The following is a 25,361-nucleotide window of genomic DNA, read 5'->3' on the forward strand; positions in this document are numbered from 1 at the left end:
TTTTATTAAATGCCTATCACTGTAATTACCTTAAATCCTGTTAGAAAGGGGCAAGGTAGAAATATTGAAATAGAACCTTTGTAGGCCATTTTGAACTTAAAGAAATTTTTATACTATTTGTGTTATTATGTAACTTTTTTTTTTTTTTTTTTTTTTTTAGACAGAGTCTCGCTCTGTTGCCCAGGCTGGAGTGCGGTGGTGTGATCTCAGCTCACTGCAACCTCCACCTCCTGGGTTCAAGTGATTCTCGTCCCTCACCCTCCTGAGTAGCTGGGATTACAAGCATTCATCACCATGCCCAGCTAATTATTTGTATTTTTTTTTTTTTTTTTAAGTAGAGATGGGGTTTTGCCATGTTGCCCAGGCTAGTCTCAAACTTTTGAGCTCAGGCAATCCACCCACCTCAGCCTCCCGAAGTGCTAGGATTGCAGGTATGAGCCACTGCGCCTGGCCTATGTAAACTTTTTTAATGTCAGTGCTAGGATACAGGCTAATCCATATTTTATTGGCACGATATTTATCTCTTATAAGAGGCTGCCTTTACATTTCATAAGAATGGCTATGGTTACAAAAGCCATATAATAGGCAATATGCAATGAGTCAAGTTCTATTAATAAAACCTTCTATAGCAAAAAAAAGTGGTTAATATGCTTAGAGATACTGTTAGATATTAATGTCTATTCAAATAATTTAAATCTAAAAGGAAGCCTGATAAGCTACCTTTAAAAGTATTATTTAAATAGGTAAAAGTAAATGATGACACCCTCATATCCATGATTCAGATTTAATACCTGTTAACTTTTACCTTAAGAAATTACTTTTTGCCTGGGAGTGGTGGCTCACACCTGTAATCCCAGCATTTTGGGAGGCTGAGGTGGGCGGATCACAAGGTCAGGAGTTTGAGACCAGCCTGGCCAACATGGTGAAACCCCGTCTCTAGCAAAAATACAAAAAAATTAGCTGGGCGTGGTGGTGCGTGCCTATAATCCCAGCTACTTGGGAGGCTGAGGCAGGAGAATCATTTGAACCCAGGAGGCAGAGGTTGCAGTGAGCCAAGATCACGCCACTGCATTCCAGCCTGGGCAACAGGGCAAGACTCCGTCAAGGGAAAAAAAAAAAAAAAAAAAAGAAAAAAAAGAAATTACTTTTCAGTGTAAGTGGAAAAGCTTTTTGATATATTGTCTAAAGCTTATTGCAAATGTTTTCCTGAATCACTAATGTGAATTCTAAATAAAAAAATATTAGTTATTTAACAGCCAATTCACAAGGGAAGAGGAACTATAAAAAAACTACTTCCGTTTTGTAATTGAAAAAAACCAAATTAGAATAATTAAAGTTTCAAATGCTGGCCAACAAAATCCTAGGTCCCACGTACAAAACAGCTAGATGTCATGGGAAAAGAATGCTATCAGGTACAGAGAAAAACCAGTAGTGAAGCATAAGCACCAAAATGGAAATGCAATAAATGACTGTGGGTGTTAAATATTTTCATCAAAGAAATTCTGAAACTATCATATAATATCATTTCCAAGCTAGCTGAGAAACTGAATATACTAATACTGATTATAGTGCAATTTAGAGAATACTGATCATAGTTCAATTTAGAAGAAGGCAGGCCATAAAATCTGCTACTGGATGGCCTATGCCAAATTCAAAACAAATATGCCAGAAGGTTGAAAATGCCAAAACTAAACTACTAATTGTGTCCCTGGTATAGCAACTCAGGTGATGAAAGAAAGGAAAATTCTATGTACATAATTAAACCAATGGAAATCAATGGCTCATAAAGCCATTCTATAGTGGGGGTGTGGGGGCATTCACTGCATAGAGCACTCAGGAGCCAGACTACCTGTGCCGGAATCCTGGGTTTGGCCTGTGGTTTCCTCCGCAGTAAACTAGGTTAACAATGTAAGTTAAATTCTGACAAATGGTAATTAGTGTATCCTATAATAGTTACTTATTTCCTGGACAAACAATACATTTTATATTCCACAACTTAAATATAATTAGAGAAGGGGGCAAAAGAGAACTATAAAAGCAGATTCATTCAGGCATTTACTGCAAGCCATAGTATTTAGGGTTGTGGATAGGGAAGATAAGGAAGACATGGTCCTTCCTCTCAAAGAGCTCACTACTAACTACAACTTGATAAGGTAAAAAACAAGTGTTCCATCAAAGCTTTGAGAAAACAGACTTTCACAAATAAGAAAGAGTAAATGCAGATCGTCTTAAAGTTTTCCTTCGAATAAATCAGCCAACATTATTTACAAATACACCAAGCACTTTCCAAGCTTAGAATCACTATCTCTGACTTTCTGGTCACCTTTCTGGTGACCAGAAATAACGATGGGGCAGAGATTCTGTATTACCACCTACGCTATTTGTGACGTTGCAGGACAAGCAAAGGCATCTTTCAATTATTAAATAAATTGAGTTGTTGACTTTCAGATTTTCTTTTAGAAACAGAATAATTATCTCTGCAAGGCTTTAAACATTTGTTTAAAGCTCAAAAAAATTCCTCATGTATGCTAACAGTTGTTTTTGAAAGTAATCCAAAGTGACAAATGTAATTTTAAAATGAAAATAGTCTATAAAATTCGCATAAAGATATAATAACCTATAGGCTGCCATTTTAGGCTTTGCATATTTTCTGTCCTGCAAAAGGAGAAGGAAAAGAGCAAGTGAGTACTCTAATGGTCTTGTCGTCTATTACAAATAGCAAAGTGGGTGTATCTGACTTGCCTTCTTTTGTTTTTAAATGCAGTTTCCCAGTGAATCTATTCGGCAAAAGAACACTAATGAAAGCAACACCATTATTATTCGACTTTTTAGTTATTCATAGAAGTACCCTGTTGCCCTTATTCCTTCCATATGTGTACCGATCAGTAAATAACCTCTAACATAGATGTTGATCTTCCACTATTTTTGAGTCTCTAAAGGCAGGAAATCATATTAAACTGCATAGAAAGAAATATATTCTTAGGTTTCTGTGGAGTTTGAAAACAGATTCTCCTGAAATATTTAAAATATTGTACAGCCTCAGCAATAGTGAGACTTCGCCTCCACAAAAAACCCCACAAAACCTACACCTATATATGGCCACGCACAATGGCTCATGTCTGTAATCCCAATACTTTGGGAGGTTGAGGTGGGAGGATCACTTAAAGCTAGGAGTTTGAGACCTGCCTGGACAGCATAGCAAGACCCTATTGCTATTTAAAAAATTAAAAAATAGGCTGGGTGTGGTGGCTCACACCTATAATCCCAACACTTTGGGAGTTTGAGGCAGGAGGATGGTTTGAGCCCAAGAGTTTGAGACCAGCCTGGGCAACATAGGGAGACCCTATCTCTACAAAAAATCAAAAAATTAGTTGGGTGTGCTGGTGTGCACTTGTCGTCCTAGCTACTTGGGTTGCTGAGGTGGGAGAATCACCTGAGCCTGGGAGGTCAAGGCTGCAGTGAGCCGTGATTGTGCCACTATATTCCAGGCTGGGCAATAGAGTAAGATCCTGTCTCAAATAAAGAAATAAATAAATAATTAAAAGATAAAAATAAAATGTCATAGAAGACAAAGGTTTACTATTTGTAAGATTAAATAAAAACTTTTGAGGTGGGGCAGAAGAAAGATAAAAAGAATAACTCTCACATGTCATGCTGCACTCTAAATCAATGACACAAGGTCTCCAAGCAGGTATTTGTATTTTCTGCATCATGCGGTGTCTCTGTGTAAAAAGTGAAGTAGAGGTTCCCCTTCAAAGACACTTTCCTCCCCATCTAATTAAGGACAAATAGTCACTTCTCTTAGAAGTAAAATTTATTCAAAGACCTGTGCTAACATTCTTAAATACCTGCTAGCTGTAATAAAGAAATCAATATACTTTGTGTTCTTAGCTCCTACAATTTAGCCTAAATATCTGCCCTGGCATGCTTACATTGGTCCAAGCAAGCATTAGGTGATAGCCTGTTCCTCTTCCTTATTTGGAGGTGTTTTTACCTTTCTCAGCATTCCACAAGTTACTTCCTGCTTCCTTTGTTCTCCCCTGCCTTTGCCTCTTTTGAAAAGTTTAAAGTTGCTAGCCAATCGGGACAAATACAGAATGTGAGGTTCTGTTCCAGCCAATGGAAACCGGACAAAGCAGTAGGGTGGACGTGTCAAGTTATAAATGACCGTCTCCTTTGTTCAGTGTACTCTCGTGGCAAAACTGCTGGCAAGTGTACCCTTTCTGCAGAGAGTAAAAATGGCCTTGCAGAGATAATTAAATTTATGTTCAAGTGCTATTTCTTTGTGGCACCAGGGAACAAGCATTCTATTTCTAAATAAACATTTTTACATATAACATCTGTGGGCCTGGATCTCATGAAAGGTTAAGCTTGAGGTAAAATTATTCAAGTGTAAAAATAAATACATAAATACAGTAAAAACTCCAGGCACTAAGGGAACATTATTTATAGACAACCATGAAGAATTATTAATTTTTAAATTCCTACCTATCAATAAAACTCTTAATGGGAAAGACAGAAAAAATCTTTTGTTTAACATGATAAATCAAAATGCAGTCATTTAGAGTGCAGTATTGGCATGGACTCAGGGGAAAATGGCAAACCTTTAAAGGTCTTTAAGAACTGGAATATGGGCTAGGTGCGGTGGCTAACACCTGTAATCCCAGCACTTTGGGAGGTCGAGGTGGGTGGATTATGAGATCAGGAGTTCAAGACCAGCCTGGCCAACACAGTGAGACCCCATCTTTACTAAAAAATACAAAAAAAATAAAAATAAAAATAAAAAAAAGCTGGGTGTGGTGGTGGTGGGCACCTGTAATCCCAGCTACTCGTGAGGCTGAGGCAGGAGAATTGCTTCAACCCAGGAGGCGGAGGTTGCAGTGAGCCAAGATTGCAACATTGCACTCCAGCCTGGGCAACAGTGTGAGACTCCTCAAAAAAAACAAAAAAAAACAAAAAAAAACAAAAAAAACTGGAATATGTTTTTGTTCAATTTAACTGCAAAGCTAGCTGCAGGAAAAAATCACGTTAACAGGAAAATGATGAAGCACTCTCTGTGGCTTAAGCTGGAGAAGTAAAGCATTATTTTTGAAAGTGCTCTTTCTCACACACAAGCAGAACATGTTTAGTCTGATCCCCTGATCTGTCACCAATATGGCTGACTTCGTATCTGTGTTTCCACTGTGAGGCCCAGAAACGGCAGAGATAACAACAGGGACAAGAAAAAGGAAACACATCCCTGGAGATTGTTTGGACAAGAAGGGCTTTATTAATAAACTTCAGGAAGAACTGAAGATAAAGAAGCAAAGTATCCAAGGGACTAAATGAAATAGAGTAGATAGAAATTCACATTGGACAAAAGCCAGGAAAATGAGGTGAAAGATGTAAATGGAAAAAGCACACACAATTTCAGAGAGAAATAGACATGCCGTCCCCCATACCAGAAAAAGAACAAAGATATTCATTTTTCAAGTCTAATTGGTAATAGTTATTACCACGAAAAAAACTGCAGCACATATTAACTGACAGAAAATTGAGAAATTTCTGTGTTGAATCATTATCTTGCATGTTTATTCTAGAAAGATTCTATACCTGAAGAAATACTGTCCCAAATCAACTAAAAGAACATTTAAAAAATCTTAGATTAGGAAATAAAAATAACCTAGTAAAATAAGTGCAACATTTTCTTTCTTTCTGAGACAGGGTCTTGCTCTGTTGTCCAGGCTGGAGTGCAGTGTCATGACTACAGCTCACTGTAGCCTTGAACTCCTGGGGACTAGCAATCCTCCTGCCTCAGTCTCCCCAGTAACTAGGACTACAGGCACAGGCCACTGTGCCTGGCTAACATTTTATTACTTTATAGAGGCCAGGTCTCATTATGTTGCCCAAACTGGCCTTGAACTCCTGGTGTCAAGCAATCCTCCTGCCTTGGCCTCCCAAAGTGCTGGGATGCAAGTGTGAGTCACTGTGCCCAGCCAAAAGCAACATTTTCAATTATGTTTTGGTTCCTTGTTTTAAAGAACATATTTTTTAAACCTCTGGAGGCTGGACGTGGTGACTCACGCCTGTAATCCCAGCACTTTGGGAGGCCAAGGTGGGTAGATTACCTGAGGTCAGGAGTTTGAGACCTTGCCTGGCCAACATGGAGAAACCCCATCTCTACTAAAAATACAAAAATTAGCTGGTTATGGTGGTATATGCCTGTAGTCCCAGCTACTTGGGAGGCTGAGGCATGAGAATTGCTTGAACCCAGGAGGCAGAGGTTGCAGTGAGCTGCGATTGCACCACTGCACTCCAGCCTGGGCAACAGAGAGAGACCCTGTCTCAAAATAAAGAAAAATAAACCTCTGGGATTAAAAATATGTTACTAAGCTACATAGTACTCTGAAAAATTTTTGAAATGTTTTCTTGCCAACTTACTTCAAAGAGATGCTGTAGAGGATTGGACTGCAGTTTTTCCTCATAGCCAAACAGCTGGAAGCCAGTTCCCAGAAGACCTACCATGATAATCCATAAATGAAAAATTATAAAGTTGAACAACAGAGAATAGGCATGACAGGGAATAGGCATAATTCTATAAAAAGAGCAACCTGTCATATTATGTATCCTGAGAACTATTACAAAACACACTTTTACCTTCTATGACACCATAAACTGACACAAGTCAAATTCAATAGATTTAATCATGAATTCAACATACTGAATAGATCACCGAAATTAAGTTCACAGAAACCAATAGGTTATGAGCTCATCAAACGTAGAGTCTAGGACTAATTTATCTTTGTACTAACAGTGCTGAACACCACCTTAGCAGACATTAAAAAATAAACATTTATTAAGCATCTACTCTGTTGAAGTGACATCATGAAGCTAGACACTAGGCACTCAAAATTTATTTAAAAAACTGATGGAAAGTGTTTTCGAACTTTCTTTTTAAACTTGTAGGCATTAATGCGAAGACAGCAATGGTTTTGTTGTTATATTAGTTCTTAAACAAATAATTGGAGGAAAACAGCAAGGTAAAACTTGGAACATCCTTGATTATTCCTCAGGTTCAAGGTAGACAAGCAACAAAAATCTTTAATTTGACTGTGTATAATTTTTTAGTTTTTGATGATAAATTCAGAGTTCAGGGATAGTCTTAATTTGAACCTAAAAAAAAAAACCAAACACCAAAAACTAACTGAGGTTGGTAAACTACATATTAAAATTCCTTGTATAGTCTGGGAGTATGTAGACTCAAGATATTCTGCATAAAGATGATCATAACTTCTGTTGGAAAGGATATATGCAGCCTGGGTTAAGAGGAACATCCGTTGGGGGTGGGGGGGATAGCATTAGGAGATATACCTAATGTTAAATGACGAGTTAACGGGTGCAGCACACCAACATGGCACATGTATACATATGTAACAAACCTACATGTTGTGCACATGTACCCTAAAACTTAAAGTATAATTAAAAAAAAAAAAAGGAGGAACATTATTTTTATTACTTTAAAAACCAATTTATGGCTGGGTGCAGTGGCTCATGCCTGTAATCCCAGCACTTTGGGAGGCCAAGGTGGGTGGATCACCTGAGGTTGGGAGTTCGAGACCAGCCTGACTAACAAGGAGAAACCCTGTCTCTACTAAATACAAAATTAGCCTGGCGTGGTGGCACATGCCTGTAAACCCAGCTACTAGGGAGAGTGAGACAGGAGAATCGCTCGAACCTGGGAGGCGGAGGTTGCGGTGGGCCAAGATCCCACCATTGCACTCCAGCCTGGGCAACAAGAGCAAACTCTGTCTCAAAACAAAAACAAAAACAAAAACAAAAACAAAAACAAAAAAAAAAAACCAATTTATTGGCCGGGGGTGATGGCTCACTCCTGTAATCCCAGCACTTTGGGAGGCCAAGGTGGGCGGATCACTTGAGGTCAGGAGTTCGACACCAGCCTGATCAACATGGCAAAACCCTGTCTCTACTAAAAATACAAAATTAGGCTGGCATGGTGGTGCATGCCTATGATCCCAGCTACTCGGGAGGCTGAGGCAGGAGAATCACTTGAACCTGGCAGGCAGAGGTTGCAGCAAGCTGAGATGGTGACTGCATCCCAGCCTGGGTGACAGAGCGAGACTCCATCTCGGAAAGAAAAAAAAAAACAAAAAAAAAAACACAATTTATTTCTATAACTATATCAATTACCAAGCTTCAGATCTAAAGGGCTTGACTGATACACATTTTTCTATTCAAGGTTCAGTAGAAAGTGGGACGTGACTGAACACAGGACACAAGAACATACAATACTTTGGAACTTAGGAACAAGAAAGATGACTGAAGCTCTATTCACTTTCAAGCAAGAGCAAATGTGATTATAATTCGGGGTGGTTGGAGCAGTGTGTGGAAAGATGCTCAGTGTTCCAAAACACAAAAATGGGAAAAGGGCCAATTCCATTTAACATTCAGCCTAATACATTTTCAAAAACTAATTCTGTGCTTAGAAACTGCCAACTTTCAAATGGAGATAGCTGAAACAGCAAAATTATTCTTTAACAATGATGGTTATAATGGAAATGTTGACAGATCATTAACCATAGCAGTCCTTTAGAGAAAAAACTGCTATAACGAAATCCTGCAGCTAAAATTTAATGAATACCCTAATCACGTATTTGCTAATGCCTCTGAAATGTCTAAGTCGGTCAAACTAATAAAAATCAGTGCCATCTATTAAGTCTGACTATTGAGCCCAGGGCCTAGCCCTCTGACTACCAGCTGTTGTGAACTACAGGTTGATTTTTTAAACGCAGGGCATGTTGATTCTTCCATAGTGAATAGTAATGGTACTGTTAACAGGTTCAAGGTCTACTCTTTTTAGAGTGCTTCTTATGTGACAAGCATTGTAGATATAAAAATTTAGTCCACGCCGGCTGAGCACGGTGGCTCACGCTTGTAATCCCAGCACTTTGGGAGGCTGAGGCGGGCGGATCACGAGGTCAGGAGATCGAGACCACGGTGAAACCCTATCTCTACTAAAAATACAAAAAAAAAAATTAGCTGGGAGTGGTGGTGGGCGCCTGTAGTCCCAGCTACTCGGAGAGGCTGAGGCAGGAGAATGGCGTGAACCCAGGAGGCGGAGCTTGCAGTGAGCCGAGATTGCGCCACTGCACTCCAGCCTGGGCGACAGAGCAAGACTCCATCTCAAAAAAAAAAAAAAATTAAGTCCACACCTTCAAGGAACATGCCTAGTAGGGCAGGGAAGCACACAAATAAGAACATAAGACAGGAGCCTTACCGTATTTGAGTAGAGCTGGATACCAAGAAATTGGTGATGTAAGAAGATGGGCAAGGGTATGTCTGTGTGTCAGAGAATGCTTTATAGAAGTGATAACTAGAGCTGTTTCTTAAAATACACGTGGTGGTAACAACAGATATCTTTGTAAAGTTTGTATTTCACAATCTACCCCATCCTTCACTACCATAACAACTTCATTTACCTTGCCCTCTCACACCTTGATTACTGGTTTACATGAGTTAGGAATGGTTCTGAGTAAACTCATTATATGAGAGATAATTTGTGGTAGTACTTAACTGTTTGGATCGCACTCCTCTCTTTTTCTCTTTTCCTTTTGGACTTTCCCCAACCCACTCCTACCCCTCACTGTACAGTTAAAGGGGAAGACAAAGTGTCACCCTTTGCTTATATTCTGGGCCACTGGCTATGGTATAATAGTGGATCCTACCTCATGTAGGATGGCCCAGGGAGGCTGGATGTCCTTAGATTGAAAAGTGGCAGGGCTGTGGTTGAGAAGGGTGTACACAGTTAGACTTACTTCTTCCCTGTATACTCACTTCTACATTTAACTAATAAAAGTAGGCAATTTTGGCCGGGCGCGGTGGCTCACGCTTGTAATCCCAGCACTTTGGGAGGCCGAGGCGGGCGGATCACCAGGTCAGGAGATCGAGACCACGGTGAAACCCCGTCTCTACTAAAAATACAAAAAAAAATTAGCCGGGCTTGGTGGCGGGCGCCTGTAGTCCCAGCTACTCGGAGAGGCTGAGGCAGGAGAATGGCGTGAACCCGGGAGGCGGAGCTTGCCGTGAGCCGAGATCGCGCCACTGCGCTCCAGCTGGGTGACAGAGCGAGACTCCGTCTCAAAAAAAAAAAAAAAAAAGTAGGCAATTTCTCTTTATTAAAACCACAAAAGCCTATATCAGGTCCTACTCTGGGGTTTCTTTCTTGAGACAAGGTCCTGCTCTGTCACCCATGCTGCAGTGCAGTGGACTGCAGCCTTGACCTCCTGAGCTAACACGATCCTCTTACCTCAGGCTTCCGAGTAGCTAGGACTACAAGGGCATGCCACCATGTCTGGCTAATTTTTTTGTATTTTGTAAAGACAGGGTTTTGCCACGTTGCTCAGGCTGGTCTCAAACTCCTGGGCTCAAGTGATCCACCCGCCTTGGCCTCCCAAAGTGTTGGCATTACAGGAGTGAAACACCATGCCTGGCCCAGGTCTTCTTTGAATGTGTGAAGTTACCTTCCCCAAAGGTAACTTGTGTGGTGAGAATTACTCAAATAAATAGAAGATTTTATGCAAAAGAACCATTAGGAAAAAAAAAAAAATAGGTAGGACATACTACTTCATCCAACGAGATTCTGCCTATATTCTGTCCAGATCAAAGTTTTTACAAATTGAATTTTACAATGAAATGAAAAATAAAATCTCAAGCGTACTTACCAAACTGCATGCCCCAATCACCAAGGTAATTTATTCTTATTACTTGATGTCCTAAAGCTTCTTTGAGATTTGCTATAAAATTTCCTAGTAATCAATAAAGTATACAGTTTCTCATTCTTGTTACCATTTTTGACATAAGAACCATGTACTTCTCTATTATCAAAGCATACATAGAAAATTCTTTTCACTAAATTTACCAACTCAATGTTTTTTACTAAAACATTCATCATTGTGTTTTCATATATGTTATGGAAAGGGAGTAAGAAATTACTTGTAGGGCAGTTATTCCAAAGAATCTCACATTTTCACAGTAACAGAACTTTCATCTACGTTATTAACAGGATTTGAGGACATGTTAGAGTAATTGCTATTCTAGTCAATTTCAAGAAGAGAAAAAAAAATCCCAGTAATTAGCAAGAAATATATTTGTCTGTGCCCTAAGAACCGAAGCCTCCCTGTTGTATTTTCCCTTTTTGTGTTTTCTAAATAGCTCATTCTATCTCCTTTTAATCACTAACATCTACCCTCTGCATGCCTGCTCCCTAAGGCCTTCACTTTCCCATACTGCTGAGGCTGGTTTCATACTCAACATCTATTCTGCTTTCCTTCTTGGGTGCCCTCATCTACTGCCGAGGCTGAAAACCTAAAAAGTACAATTCCCAGAGTCTCTTGTGGTTAGAGTTCCATAAGTCTTCTAGGTTTGGGCAATCAGATACAGTCTGTGTAAGATTTGGAAGGGGAGCTACTTCTATTTTTTTATGACAAGCACAGTGGTGGGGGCTTTGTTTTTTTTTGTGACACCATGAACAGAGGTCCTAGTATTCCATGATGACCACCAAAGAAATTGAAAGTATATGGGGCTGTCTCTTATGCCTGTATGGATTCTAGGTGGCATGGCAGGAGTAGTGGCATTTTCTTGACCATGGCAGTGGCAGCATGGTTCTAGAGCAGTGCAAGTGATTGCAGAAGAGGCAGAAGCTCTCTTGATGACAAAGTTTCATAGTGCAGTTTTGGGAGTTTGGGAGCTGACATAAATGTCAGCTTAATCCAAAGCTTCTGCAGCCCTCCAACAACTTTGTAAACCATTCAATATCCTATAATAAATCCTCTCTTGCCGTTACTAAGAATGGATTTAGTTTTTTGCAAATAAACCCTCACCAATATCCACACCTGACTTAAACTACTGCAGCTATCTTCTTTTCCAGCTTCCCTACTTCTAGACTTTCCCAATCTATAAAGTCCCTGCAATTGGAACCCCAGTTTTTCCAGCTGGTACACAGATGGCATATTCCTATTTTTTTTTTCAGCCCCTTGTTATATCACAAATCCAATTAAATGTTTGAACCTAGACTTCTGGAATTAGACTGTCTAATTTTAAATCCTGGCTACAATACTTTGGGATCTTGGGAAAGTTACTTTTGGTTGCTGAATTTCTTCGTCCATAAACCAGAGTTAACAGTATTTACCAAACTGGGCTGTTATAAAATTGAATGATATAATACATGAAGACACAGCATGGTAAGTTCTCAAATATTATCTCTAACTGGTCCAAATATTTCCCTCAACTGTGAAAACAACTTTATCATACACTACCCATCATTTACTCACTCCTATACTTTTGACTTACTCATATAGCTTTTTTTTATACTGTGTATTTCTTATACTTTTTCATCAAATCCTGTCATTTCTTCTCTTAAAATGCTGCTCAAGAACAGTAAGAGCTGACCCCACAACAATCTATGTCACAAGTACTAATTTCTCCAATTCTGAAAAGTATTGAAGTACAGGTTAAACAACTTTCTCTTAAGCATGCAACAGGCCAGATTTCTACATTGGAAGTGAGATTGAGATAAACTCCAAAGTCCCTTCCAATTCTAATATTATATAATTTTAATTTCAGTTTTTAAATTGACCTGCTGCATGACATGTTAAATAAATGAAAATCATAAGTATATTATACACTGAAGCATCACAACTATGAAGTACTATGCAGTAATCTCTATTTATTGAAAGAGTCTTTTTTTCCTTTTTTTTTTTGAGACAGAACCTAGCTCTGTCACCCAGGCTGCAGTGCAGTGGTACACAGCTCACTGCAACCTCTGCCTCCCGGGTTCAAGAGATTCTCCCACCTCAGCCTCCTGAGTAGCTGGGATTACAGGTGCAACACCACCACACCGGCTGATTTTTTGTAGTTTTAGTAAAGATAGGGTTTCACCATGTTGGCCAGGCTGGTCTCGAACAACTGACCTTAAATGATCTGCCTGCTTCAGCCTCCCAAAGTGCTGGGATTACAGGTGTGAGCCACCACGCCAGGCCAGAAATAGTCTTGTTTTAATTTCCAGTCTTGAACATTCCACTAAGTGCTCACATGACTGAGGTGAATTTTTAACAAAAATTGTTATTTGTGGTTTGTAATTTTGACAAAAATTGTTATTAAGTAGAAACCTTGTCTCTACTAAAAATACAAAAATTAGCCAGGCATGGTGGCACACACCTGTAATCCCAGCAACTCGAGAGGCTGAGGCAGGAGAATCCTTTGAACCTGGGAGGCAGAGGTTGCAGTGAGCCGAGATCGCGCCACTGCACTCTAGCCTAGGTGACAAAAAAGCCACAAAATAAATGAACAAAAAAATCTGAAAGATTATACATCCCCACATAACTATTTTTACTTTTGCATCTTTCAGGTCTTCTCCATATTTATACTTATTTTTAGAAAGTTAAAAATCATAACATATATAGCAGTTAGTTTCTCAGTTAATCTTTTGGTTTTGAAATCAATTTTGTGTTTCCACAAAACAATGTAACCAATGTCGTCCATTTCATGTAATATTGAATTGGCAGGAGGCTCATATAAATTTAAACTTTTTGTTTTTTGCTATTTTGTTATTTAAGCATTAAAACATTAAATCAAACTATCAAATACTTCCTCAGAGGAACGTTTAGTATTTTATGTGAAATTAAACACTTACCTATGATGGTAGAACGCAAATGTCCAACATGAAATTTTTTGGCAACATTAGGTGAACTGCAAAAAAAAAAACGGGAAACATTATTTCTCTATTCTAAGAATTAAGACTTCTAAGAATCAACTAGGTCATGCCTCCATACTTTGTCAAAACTGTAGAGTATGGCCTTTGGTATTAGGGCAAAGATAAGTTAAAAGTTAAAAATTTCGAGCAAGGATAAATTAGAACTCAAAATTTTGACATTGTGTTAATGAAATTGATCTTGTGACTCCTCAAGTAATAGCATTCACGTAAGTGGTATCTGCTAGTATTTACTGTATCAGAAATCAAAATTTAAAAATGTAAAAATACCCCCAGCACAATGGCTCATGCCTGTAATTTCAGCACTTTGGGAGGCTGAGATGGGAAGACTGCTTGAGGCCAGGAGCTTGAGACTAGCCTGGGCAACATATCAAGACACTGTCTCTCCAAAATTTTTTTAAAAAAATTAGTCAGGTGGCTGAATGTGGTGGCTCACACCTGCAATCCCAGCACTTTGGGAGGCCAAGGCGGATGGAACACTTGAGGCCAGGAGTTCTAGACCATCCTGGCCAACATGGTGAAACCCTGATTCTACTAAAAATACAAAAAATTAGCAAGGTGTGGTGGTGCATGCCTGTAATCTCAGCTATTTGGGAGGCTGAGGCAGGAGAATGGCTTGAACCTGGGAGGCGGAGGTTGCAGTGAGCCGAGGTCACGACATTGTACTCTAGTCTGGGTGACGAGAGCAAAACTCTGTCTCAAAAAAATAAAAAAATAAATAAATAAATTAGTCAGGTGTGGTGGTGCATGCTTTTAGTTCTAGCTACTTAGAAGGCTAAAGGAGAAGGGTAGCTTGGGCCCAGGTGTTCAAAGTTACAATGAACTATGATGATTGCACTTCAGCCTGGGTAACAGAGTAAGACTGTCTGTAAAATTAAAAAAAAAAAAAAAAAAATCTGAAAATTTTTATGCATAAAACCTCCCGGAACAATCAGAACATGACTCACCACTCCAAATTCCCAATCAACACATTTATCACTCCCATGTGTGCTCAAGAAGTTTTAATCAATCATTTAACATAGCAAATGCTTCTAAAGCACTCACTATCTGACAGGCACAGCTTCACACACTTCACAGGCATTAACTCATTTAATACTCATATGTGCTTTTATCTTTTATTTTACAGATGAGGGAACTGGGACAACGAAGAGAGATGATGAAGCAAATATGGCAATATCTTGATGACTCTTGAATATGTGTAATGAACATATGGGGGTTAATTATACCGTTCTCTGTTTTGTGCATGTTTGAAAATCTCATAAGTTTTTCAATATTTAAAAAAAGATAAATTAACTTGAACATAGCTGGTTAAAAGTGGTAAAACCAGAGCTTAAATTCTGGTCTGTCTCCAAAGTCTTATTATACACCCTTAAGAGTACTACGATTTACTTGATCCTATGGATATGTGTGCACAGTTATGAAATTATGAAACTACACAGGTTTTTATTTAATCATTGTTTAGAAAGAAAGTAAACGTCATTCTAAAGGCTTAAAAAAAAAATCTTCCATTTCCAGCCAAAGGAAGATTGGATTTACTCTTCTGCCTTAAATAATCAGAAAGCCAGAAAAATAGATGAAACACTGATTTTATGAAACTGGACAATAGTCAGTGAAGGACTGTGATGTCTGAGAGAAGAGCAAACAAGGGGAGTCCTGGCGCTGCACCACATTGCTGCCTTACTAGTAAATTTGTTGGATGTAGCTAAAGCAGAAAAATCTATAACGTGAAATGTTTACATTAGAAAAGAGGTTTTAAATCAATAATCTGAGCTTCTCCTTTAAGAAACTAGAAAAAGTAGAGCAAACTAAATCCAAAGCAAGCAGAATAAAAGAAAATAACATAGATAAAAGTAAAGCAAAAAAAATCAATAGAAATAAAAAACCCCAGAAAAACAGCTCTATATCATAATTGTGGAGGTAGTTATACAACTTGCATATCTTTGCCAAAACTCACCAAATTATATGTTTAAATATGGTGAAATTATATGTTTAAATAAGTATTGTATGTAATTATCCCTCAATGAAGCTGATTTAAGAAAAAAAAAGAATACAATGGAACAATAAAAATAAAAAGCCAGCCCTAGATGCATTCATATTAAAGGAACATAAAATACATTAAGAAAAAAAAAAAAAGTAAGAAGTGAAAACAATGTAAAATATGTATAGTCTGTTTACAAATGCGTAGAACATCTCTAGGAGGGTGAATAAAACACTGATATTGGGATTAATAGATACCCACAGAGGAAACTGAGATGGGGAAGAGCTTTCCTTTTCATTAAATATCTCTTTGTAATCTCTGAATTTTTTAAAAACTAGGTATTTATAATGTCTGTTAAGAAAAACAAAAACAAAAAAAACTTTTACAGAGCTTCGCATTTTCCCTCCGGTATTAGAAAAATTTAATCTATCTAGGTCTTCAAGTTTTGATAAAATGTCCCTTGAAATCAACAATTTGCTTCTCTCTGATACCATATTTCTACTGAGAAAGGAATACAATGAAATGGAAAATACAAATTCAATTCTTCTGGCAACTGAAGTAGTTACTATGAATTATAATTTGGGCATCTTACTGGGACTTTTGTTAAATTATTTCATGTAATTTCCTTAATTTTTCTAAGAAGGGACAGATAACATCACTCTTGGCCGGGTGTGGTCGCTCACGTCTACAATACCAGCACTTTGGGTGGCCGAGCTGGGTGGATCACTTGAAGTCAGGAGTTGGAGACCAGCCTGACCAACATGGTGAAATCCTGTCTCTATTAAAAATAGAAAAATTAGCTGGGCGTGGTGGTGTGTGCCTGTAGTCCAGCTACTCTACTGGGGAGGCTGAGGCAGGAGAATTGTTTGAACCGGGGGGGCAGAGGCTGCAGTGAATCATGCCACTGCACTCCAGCCTGAGCGAGAGAGACTCCGTCTCAAAAAAAAAAAAAAAAAGATTATTCTTATTTTCCAGATAAGAGGCCAGAGAAATAAACTGTCCCATCCAAGATCACTGAGCCAGTTACTAACAGTCAGAACTGCTACCCTGACCTCCAAAATTCTCATTTTACCAGGCAGAAGTCTCCAATCTGTTTTGCGAGAAGAGTGTCTCACACTTGGGAGCAGCAGGTGCTGGGGAAAATCATGCTGAGAAAAGAAAAGAAAAGGCTACCACTGCTTACCATGATCTTACAGAGCTGATCTGTACAAAATAGGAGAGACTGACTAGAGAGAGAGGAGAGAGGAAACAATAATCAGCTTCAAGTCTTACACCATCTACCATAGGGAGTCCAAATCTATGATGGACAGTCATTTATCCGGTACTTTATCACACTGCTCCTACATCAGACAAAATATATGACAACCTACACTACGTACCAGGGAGGCAGTAAAAGTTAAGTATACAGGTTTCAGAATCAAGAGTTAGCTCTGTGAACCTGGGCAAGTTACTTAATCTAGTATTATCATAATCAACTCAATTTAGGGAGAAAGTTCCTTGAGCACCGTGATCGTATCTCTTGTTTTCTGGGGAATGTTGCTTGGTCTATTCAGGATACTACATATTTTAAAGATTATCTTCTCCCACCTCTCTCATTTTCAGAAGAAATCCAAGAACCAGTAATTGGTCCTTATTATAAATTCATGAGTTTGCTCTTAGAGGGTCCCAGTAATGGGATGGCTGGGTCAAATGGTATTTCTAGTTCTAGATCCCTGAGGAATCACCACACTGACTTCCACAATGGTTGAACTAGTTTACAGTCCCACCAACAGTGTAAAAGTGTTCCTATTTCTCCACATCCTCTCCAGCACCTGTTGTTTCCTGACTTTTTAATGATGGCCATTCTAACTGGGGTGAGATGGTATCTCATTGTGGTTTTGATTTGCATTTCTCTAATGGCCAGTGACGATGGAGCATTTTTTCATGTGTTTTTTTGGCTGCATAAATGTCTTCTTTTGAGAAGTGTCTGTTCATGTCCTTTGCCCACTTTTTGATGGGGTTGTTTTTTTCTTGTAAATTTGTTTGAGTTCATTGTAGATTCTGGATATTAGCCCTTTGTCAGATGAGTAGGTTGAGAAAATTTTCTCCCATTTTGTAGGCTGCCTGTTCACTCTGATGGTAGTTTCTTTTGCTGTGCAGAAGCTCTTTAGTTTAATTAAATCCCATTTGTCAATTTTGGCTTTTGTTGCCATTGCTTTTGATGTTTTAGACATAAAGTCCTTGCCCATGCCTATGTCCTGAAAGGTATCGCCTAGGTTTTCTTCTAGGGTTTTTATGGTTTTAGGTCTAACATGTAAGTCTTTAATCCATCTTGAATTAATTTTTGTATAAGGTGTAAGGAAGGGATCCAGTTTCAGCTTTCTACATATGGCTAGACAGTTTTCCCAGCACCATTTATTAAATAGGGAATCCTTTCCCCATTTCTTGTTTTTGTCAGGTTTGTCGAAGATCAGATAGTTGTAGATATGTGGCATCATTTCTGAGGGCTCTGTTCTGTTCCATTGATCTATGTCTCTGTTGTGGTACCAGTACCATGCTGTTTTGGTTACTGTAGCCTTGTAGTATAGTTTGAAGTCAGGTAGCGTGATGCCTCCAGCTTTGTTCTTTTGGCTTAGGATTGACTTGGTGATGCGGGCTCTTTTTTGGTTCCATATGAACTTTAAAGTAGTTTTTTCCAGTTTTGTGAAGAAAGTCATTGGTAGCTTGATAGGGATGGCATTGAATCTATAAATTACCTTGGGCAGTATGGCCATTTTCACGATATTGATTCTTCCAACCCATGAGCATGGAATGTTCTTCCATTTGTTTGTATCCTCTTTTATTTCATTGAGCAGTGGTTTGTAGTTCTCCTTGAAGAGGTCCTTCACATCCCTTGTAAGTTGGATTCCTAGGTATTTTATTCTCTTTGAAGCAATTGTGAATGGGAGTTCACTCATGATTTGGCTCTCTGTTTGTCTGTGATTGGTGTACAAGAATGCTTGTGATTTTTGCACATTGATTTTGTATCCTGAGACTTTGCTGAAGTTGCTTATCAGCTTAAGGAGATTTTGGGCTGAGACAATGGGGTTTTCTAGATATACAATCATGTCATCTGCAAACAGGGACAGTTTGACTTCCTCTTTTCCTAATTGAATACCCTTTATTTCCTTCTCCTGCCTGATTGCCCTGGCCAGAACTTCCAACACTATGTTGAATAGGAGTGGTGAGAAAGGGCATCCCTGTCTTGTGCCAGTTTTCAAAGGGAATGCTTCCAGTTTTTGCCCATTCAGTATGATACTGGCTGTGGGTTTGTCATAGATAGCTGTTATTATTTTGAGATACGTCCCATCAATACCTAATTTATTGAGAGTTTTTAGCATGAAGCGTTGTTGAATTTTGTCAAAGGCCTTTTCTGCATCTATTGAGATAATCATGTGGTTTTTGTCTTTGGTTCTGTTTATATGCTGGATTACATTTATTGATTTGCGTATGTTGAACCAGCCTTGCATCCCAGGGATGAAGCCCACTTGATCATGGTGTATAAGCTTTTTGATGTGCTGCTGGATTCGGTATGCCAGTATTTTATTGAGGATTTCTGCATCACAGGGTCTGTGTTCTCTAAGAAGACAAGTGAGTGGCAGACAGTACACACGCATAATACCCGCTCTTTCTCTGATTGTCCAGGAGCTAATCATAACTAAGTTTAAAAGCTATTATCATAAACTGCAATAATGAGTTAGTAAACATGAGATAATACTTCCCACATCAATTTTTAAACATCTTCCACAGACATAAATACTTAATAAGACAAAAGGCTCTTAGCAAGTTCTATCTTTCTAAGTAGAAAAACAGTTCATCAAGACTGTTCTTCAGCTTTGGGAAGACAAATGCAACATCTCTGATAATTTCCTAGGGTTGTCAATCTGTCGGCTGTACAATGAAAGTATTAGTTCTTAGTGTTCCCTTTTCTCTCTTGGTTACCTCTAACAGTCCAAATATCAGACAGTTATACTGACAGCATGTTAGAAATTTCTATGAAGACTATTTAGAGGCACATTAAAACTTCAAGCTATTTCTCTGGTAATTAAAAAAATACATTTATTACAAATACTAAAAGACTTGTTTCTCTGGTAATCAAATTACTTAAAAAAATTTTTTTTTTGACACAGGGTCTTGGTGTGTCTTACCTGAGCTAGAGTGCAGTGACAATCATAGCTCACTGTAACCTTGAATTCCTAGGCTCAAGCCATCTTTCCTCCTCAGCTTCCCAAGTAGCTGTCACTATAGGAGTGTGCCACCATGCACAACTAATTTTTCTATTTTTTTTAAGAGGTGAGGTCTCACTATGTTGCCCAGGCTGGTCTCCAACTCTTGGCCTCAAGTGATCCTCCCACCTTGCCTTCCAAAGTGCTAAGATTACAGGCTGAGCCACCATGTCTGGCCACTTTAAAATTCCTAATATGGTAGTAACCATTACCTCTGCCTTAAGAGTCTATTAAAGTAAATAACTAGTCGGGCACAGTGGCTCACGCCTGTAATCCCAGCACTTTGGGAGGCCGAGATGGGTGGATCATGAGGTCAGGAGATGGAGACCATCCTGGCTAACACAGTGAAACCCCATCTCTACAAAAAATACAAAAAAAAATTAGGCAGATATGGTGGCGGGCACCTGTAGTCCCAGCTACTCAGGAGGCTGAGGCAGGAGAATGGCGTGAACCCAGGAGGTGGAGCTTGCAGCGAGCCGAGATCTTGCCACTTCAGCCTGGGCGACAGAGCAAGACTCCGTCCCAAAATAAATAAATAAATAAAGTGAATAACTAGTTCTTCCAAAAAAGTAATTGTTAATACTTAAAAAAAAATTATTAGACATTTTTGGAGGTCCAAAAATATATTTTTTATTCATAGTTCAATGATTGATTCACTGTGATTTCAAGAAATAACATAATTGCACTGGTTTTCAAGTTTTCCATATGTTATTTATGAAGACCCCCAAATAATGGTAATAACATTCCTCTGCTCAGTCAACTTGATTAAGCAACACGTAAAAGGGGTACGCCCTCACCTGAATTCAACCACAATCTTCTTCTGGGGAAGACCAGAGAAAAGTTCACTTTTTAATCCATACTTTGAGCCATCTTCAATTACTTGTTGTAGCACTGTCTGAAAATTAAAGGAGTGTAATTTAATGAACAAAAATTACAATGCTTTTAATTACTCTGTTACTGAGAATTAAATGTTGCCAATTTGTTCATTCTAATTTATGGAACTGAGAATTTCATAGCATCCTCAGTAGCACTACCTCCAGCACCACTTTTCTTGTTACTAATGCTAGTTATAGTACTAACATGAGTTAACATTTACAAGGGTTCTGTGCCCTTTTATACTCCATGTCTATTCATTCTTACAGTAACCAGTCATGTAGGTATTTTACAGAGAAGGAAACTGAAGCTTGGTGAAGTTAAGTAACAACCAAAAGTCCCACAGTAAATATTAACAACAAAACCAAAAGCACCATCTAACACTTATTGAGTTCATACTATGTGCCAGCCACTGTTCCAAGCATTTTATATGCATTAACTTACTTACTCCTCACGACAGCCATAGAGATAAGAACTATTTTAACAAAGAAAGAAAGAAAGTACTGAGGGATTAAATAGTGCAGAAAAGAACTTTTCCACTTCACAGTTAACCTGTTAACTGCTACATGCTGCTGCAGCTTTTGTGATATTAAAGACCACAAGTAATGGTAGGAAAAAGATAAAAATGTATAATGCCTATTATACAAGTTTCTCACTACACAAGTGAGAAACAAGGAAATCCCACAGAAACTTCCCAAACATATTCCAGGTTAGTGTTTAGTTATTAACATAGAACTATGATATATAGTTCACAAAATTCATATTTTATTTTTTGTTAATGGTGATGAACTTTTGTTTACTCGTATTAGTTGATTTTGTTTCCCCAAGTGCATCTGTATTTTATTTTTATTTTTATATTTTTGAGACAGGCCTTACTCTGTCTCCCAGGCTGAAGTGCAGTGGCACAATCACGGCTCACTGAAGCCTCAACCAGACTCAAACGATCTTCCTACCTAAGCGATCCTACCACCTTAGCCTCCAGAGTAGCTGGGACTACAGGTACATGCTACCACACCCAGTTAATTAAAACAAAATTTTTTTTGGAAGGGCACAGTGGATCATGCCTGTAATCCCAGCACTTTGGGAGGCTGAGGCAGGTGGATCACGAGGTCAGGAGATTGAGACCATCCTGGCCAACATGGTGAAACCCCATCTCTACTAAAAAAATTAAAAAAAAAAAAAAAAAATTAACCAGACATGGTGGCATGCACCTGTAGTCCCAGCTACTTGGGAGGCTGAGACAGGAGAATCGCTTGAACCCGGGAAGTGGAGGTTGCACTAAGCCGAGATCACGCCACTGCACTCCAGCCTGGGTGACACAGTGAGACTCTGTCTCAAAAGAAAAAAAAAATTTTTTTTTTTTTTTTTTTTTTAATAGACAGGGTCTCTCACTCGCTCTGTCGCCCAGGCTGGTCTTAAACTCCTGGGCTCAACTGATCCTGACAGCTTAGCCTCCCAAAGTGCTGGGATTATAGGCGTGAGCCACCATGCCTGGTCCCAAAATGCACCTTGAGTCTTAAAAACGTGGTTTATGTTGTGAAAAATTTTATTAAAGAGTTGGTTAAAATGGTCTCTAAATGGAACAGGCAGAGAAGGGAGCAGCAGCCAGTACATAACAATCGACATTTAAGAAGCATAAAGTGCTAGGTCCAAGACCAGGTGCTCCTACAGTACCCGTTGTCTTTAAGCCTCATAATCTTAAAGATGGGCAACATTTCCCATTTAATGGATGCAAAAACTACGGTTCAGAAATAGTATGTATGTGCACAAGGACGTAGAGAAAATAATACTCTCTCGACTCACGGTGTGCAATAAGAAACAGATAAAGGATTAATACAATATATAGACAGTACACAGAATAGTGTCTGTCATAAACTAGGGACCCAGTATTATTAGTCCAAGAATATATATGACAAGAACACATCAGTAAGAAGAAATCCAGATTCAGATTATTCTAAGTTGAAAGTCTACAAATCTTTCCCACTTCTCCTTTTTATGTAATGAATGGTAGACTCCACAACAGTTAATCGAAGTTAGAATTCTCTTTAACAATAACCCTCTATCTACTGATTTATCTGGCACAAACAACAAAAAGGCAACGTTAATAATTTTTTAAAAATTGAACATTTAAGACAAGGCTGAAGTCCCTTTCGATCATCTGTCCTTATCCTAATTCCTTCCCTCCTTCTTCAGGAGTAAACACTTTTCAAACATCATCTTACCTGGTGACTACTCCCTTCTTGCAACTATCCTCCTTCCTTGGTTGTAAAGACAGAATTCTCTCTCAACTTTTGCTTCTCAATTTCCTTTGTAGGCTCTTCTTCCACCATCTGCCCTTGACTCTGCACTCTGTGCTCCATTCTTGCTTCTAGTTTTTTATTTTACACTTTTAGGTGACTTAAACCACTCCCTTAAGATTTCAAATACTTGGCCGGGCATGGTGGCTCACACCTGTAATCCCAGCACTTTGGGAGGCTGAGACAGAAGGATCACCTGAGAGCAGGAGTTCAAGACCAGCCTGACCAACATGGTGAAACCCCGTCTCTACTAAAAATACAAAAAATTAGCCGGGTGTGGTGGTAGGCGCCTGTAACCCCAGCTACTTGGGAAGCTGAGGCAGGAGAATCCCTTGAACCCAGGAGATGGAGGTTGCAATGAGCCGAGATCACGCCATTGCACTCCAGCATGGGCAACAAGAGCGAAACTCCATCTCAAAGAAAAAAAAAAAGACTTCAAATACTAATTACTTAATCTCTCTAGTGCTACAGACTGATTGGACATGCTTTTCAGGCATTTCACAGAAAATACACTTGTTCTTCCATCTACACTGTCTATTTCCACAAACTGCACTACCACTCACCCAACTAACCTACTCAGAAACCTAGGAGTCCCTAACACTTACCTTATTCCCTCAACCTCTGTAATCAATCACCTGTTAATCACTGGGCCCTCTGTGTGTTATCTCCTAAATATCGTTACAGTTATTTAATAACTAGTTCCTCTGCCCTGGTTTAGGCCCTCATCTGTCAGCTATACCACTGCAAAACAACACCTACAGTAATGCACCAAGTAATGATGTGTCAGTCAATGATGAACCACATATATACAATGGTGGTCCCATTAAGACTATAATGGAGCTGAAAAATTCTTATCACCCAGCAATGTTGCAGCAGGTCATAATGGCTAGTGCAATGCATTACTCACATGTTTGTGGTAACAATGATGTAAACAAACCTACTAGGCTAGGCTGCCAGTCATATAAAAGTATAGCACATACAATTATGCACATCAAGATACTTGATAATAATAAAGGACTGTACTGATTTATGTATTTAATCTACTATATTTTTAAATCATAATTTTAAAGCATACTCCTTATACTTATTAAAAACAATTAACTGTAAAACTGCCTCAGGCAGGTCCTTCAGGAGATACTCCAGAAGGTACTGTCATCATAGGAGATGATAGCTTCATGTGTGTTACTGCCCCTGAAGACTTTCCAGTGGGACAAGATGTGGAGGTGAAGACAGTGATATTGATGATCCCGACCCTGTGTAGGCTAAGGCTAATGTGTTTGTGTCTTAGCTTTTAACAAAAAAGTCTAAAAAGTAAATTAAAAAATTAGAAAAAGCTTACAGAATAAGGATATATTTTTGTAATTGTATAATGTGCTTGTTTTAAGCTGTTAGTACAAAAGAGCTGAAAAGTTACACAATTAAGCTGATATAAAGAAAAATAAATAGAAGAAAAAAGTTTAAAAAATGAAAAAGTTTATAAAATAAAAATGTTACAGTCAGCTAAGGTTAATTTATTATTGAAGAAAGAAAAATATTTATTTTTTAGAGACAGGGTCTCTAGCCAGGCATGGTGGTGGGCACCTATAATCCCAGCTACTTGGGAGGCTGAGGCAGGAGAATTGCTTGAACCCGGGGGACGGAGGTGGGAGCTGAGGCTGTGCCATTGCACTCCAGCCTGGGCAACAAGAGTGAAACTCTGTCTCAAAAAAAAAAAAAAAAAAAGAGACAGAGTCTCGCCCTGTCACCCAGGCTGGAGTACAGCAGTGTGATCCTGTACAGCAGTGTTATCCTAGCTCATTGCAGCCCTAACACTCCTGGACTCAAGTGATCCTCCTGCCTCGGCCTCTCAAAGTGCTGGAATTACAGGCATCAGCCACCATGTCCAGCCAAGAAAAAGATTTTTTAATTTTTATTATTTTACTCTGAAGTTATGATACAAGGAAAAATATTTTTTCATAAACCCATTGTAACCTAAGTGTACCATGTTTATAACGTCTACAGTTGTGTACAGTAATGTCCTAGGCCTTCACATGGACTCACTACTCACTCATCCAGAGCAACTCCGAGTCCTGCAAGCTCCATTCATGGTAAATACAGGTATAGCATCTTTTACATTTAATACTGTATTTTTACTGTACCCTTCCTATGTTTAGACAAGATACAAATACCACTGTGTCACAATTGCACAAATACAGTATTTGGTA

General features: G+C 38.8%; 1 protein-coding gene across 7 annotated transcripts in view; it reads right to left on the reverse strand.

Moving 5' to 3' along the window:
- RARS2 (arginyl-tRNA synthetase 2, mitochondrial) overlaps nucleotides 1-25,361 on the reverse strand; it is an 81,896-nt gene that overhangs the window by 25,375 nt on the left and 31,160 nt on the right. For 4 of the 7 annotated variants that reach the window (XM_055258047.2, XM_055258040.2, XM_063619158.1 and 1 more), the window contains exons 5-8: nucleotides 20,785-20,882; nucleotides 13,688-13,743; nucleotides 10,719-10,802; nucleotides 6,421-6,497 (exon numbers count right to left, since the gene is read on the reverse strand). In XM_055258047.2, coding sequence (XP_055114022.1) covers nucleotides 6,421-6,497; nucleotides 10,719-10,802; nucleotides 13,688-13,743; nucleotides 20,785-20,882 — 315 coding nt within the window. Of the gene's footprint in view, nucleotides 1-6,420; nucleotides 6,498-10,718; nucleotides 10,803-13,687; nucleotides 13,744-16,926; nucleotides 17,411-20,784; nucleotides 20,883-25,361 lie in introns of those variants that run through there. The other 3 variants (XM_055258071.2, XM_055258054.2, XM_055258081.2) reach the window with 3 other exon arrangements.

Source organism: Symphalangus syndactylus, chromosome 2 (assembly GCF_028878055.3).
Source record: "Symphalangus syndactylus isolate Jambi chromosome 2, NHGRI_mSymSyn1-v2.1_pri, whole genome shotgun sequence".
Classification (NCBI taxonomy): Eukaryota; Metazoa; Chordata; class Mammalia; order Primates; family Hylobatidae; genus Symphalangus; species Symphalangus syndactylus.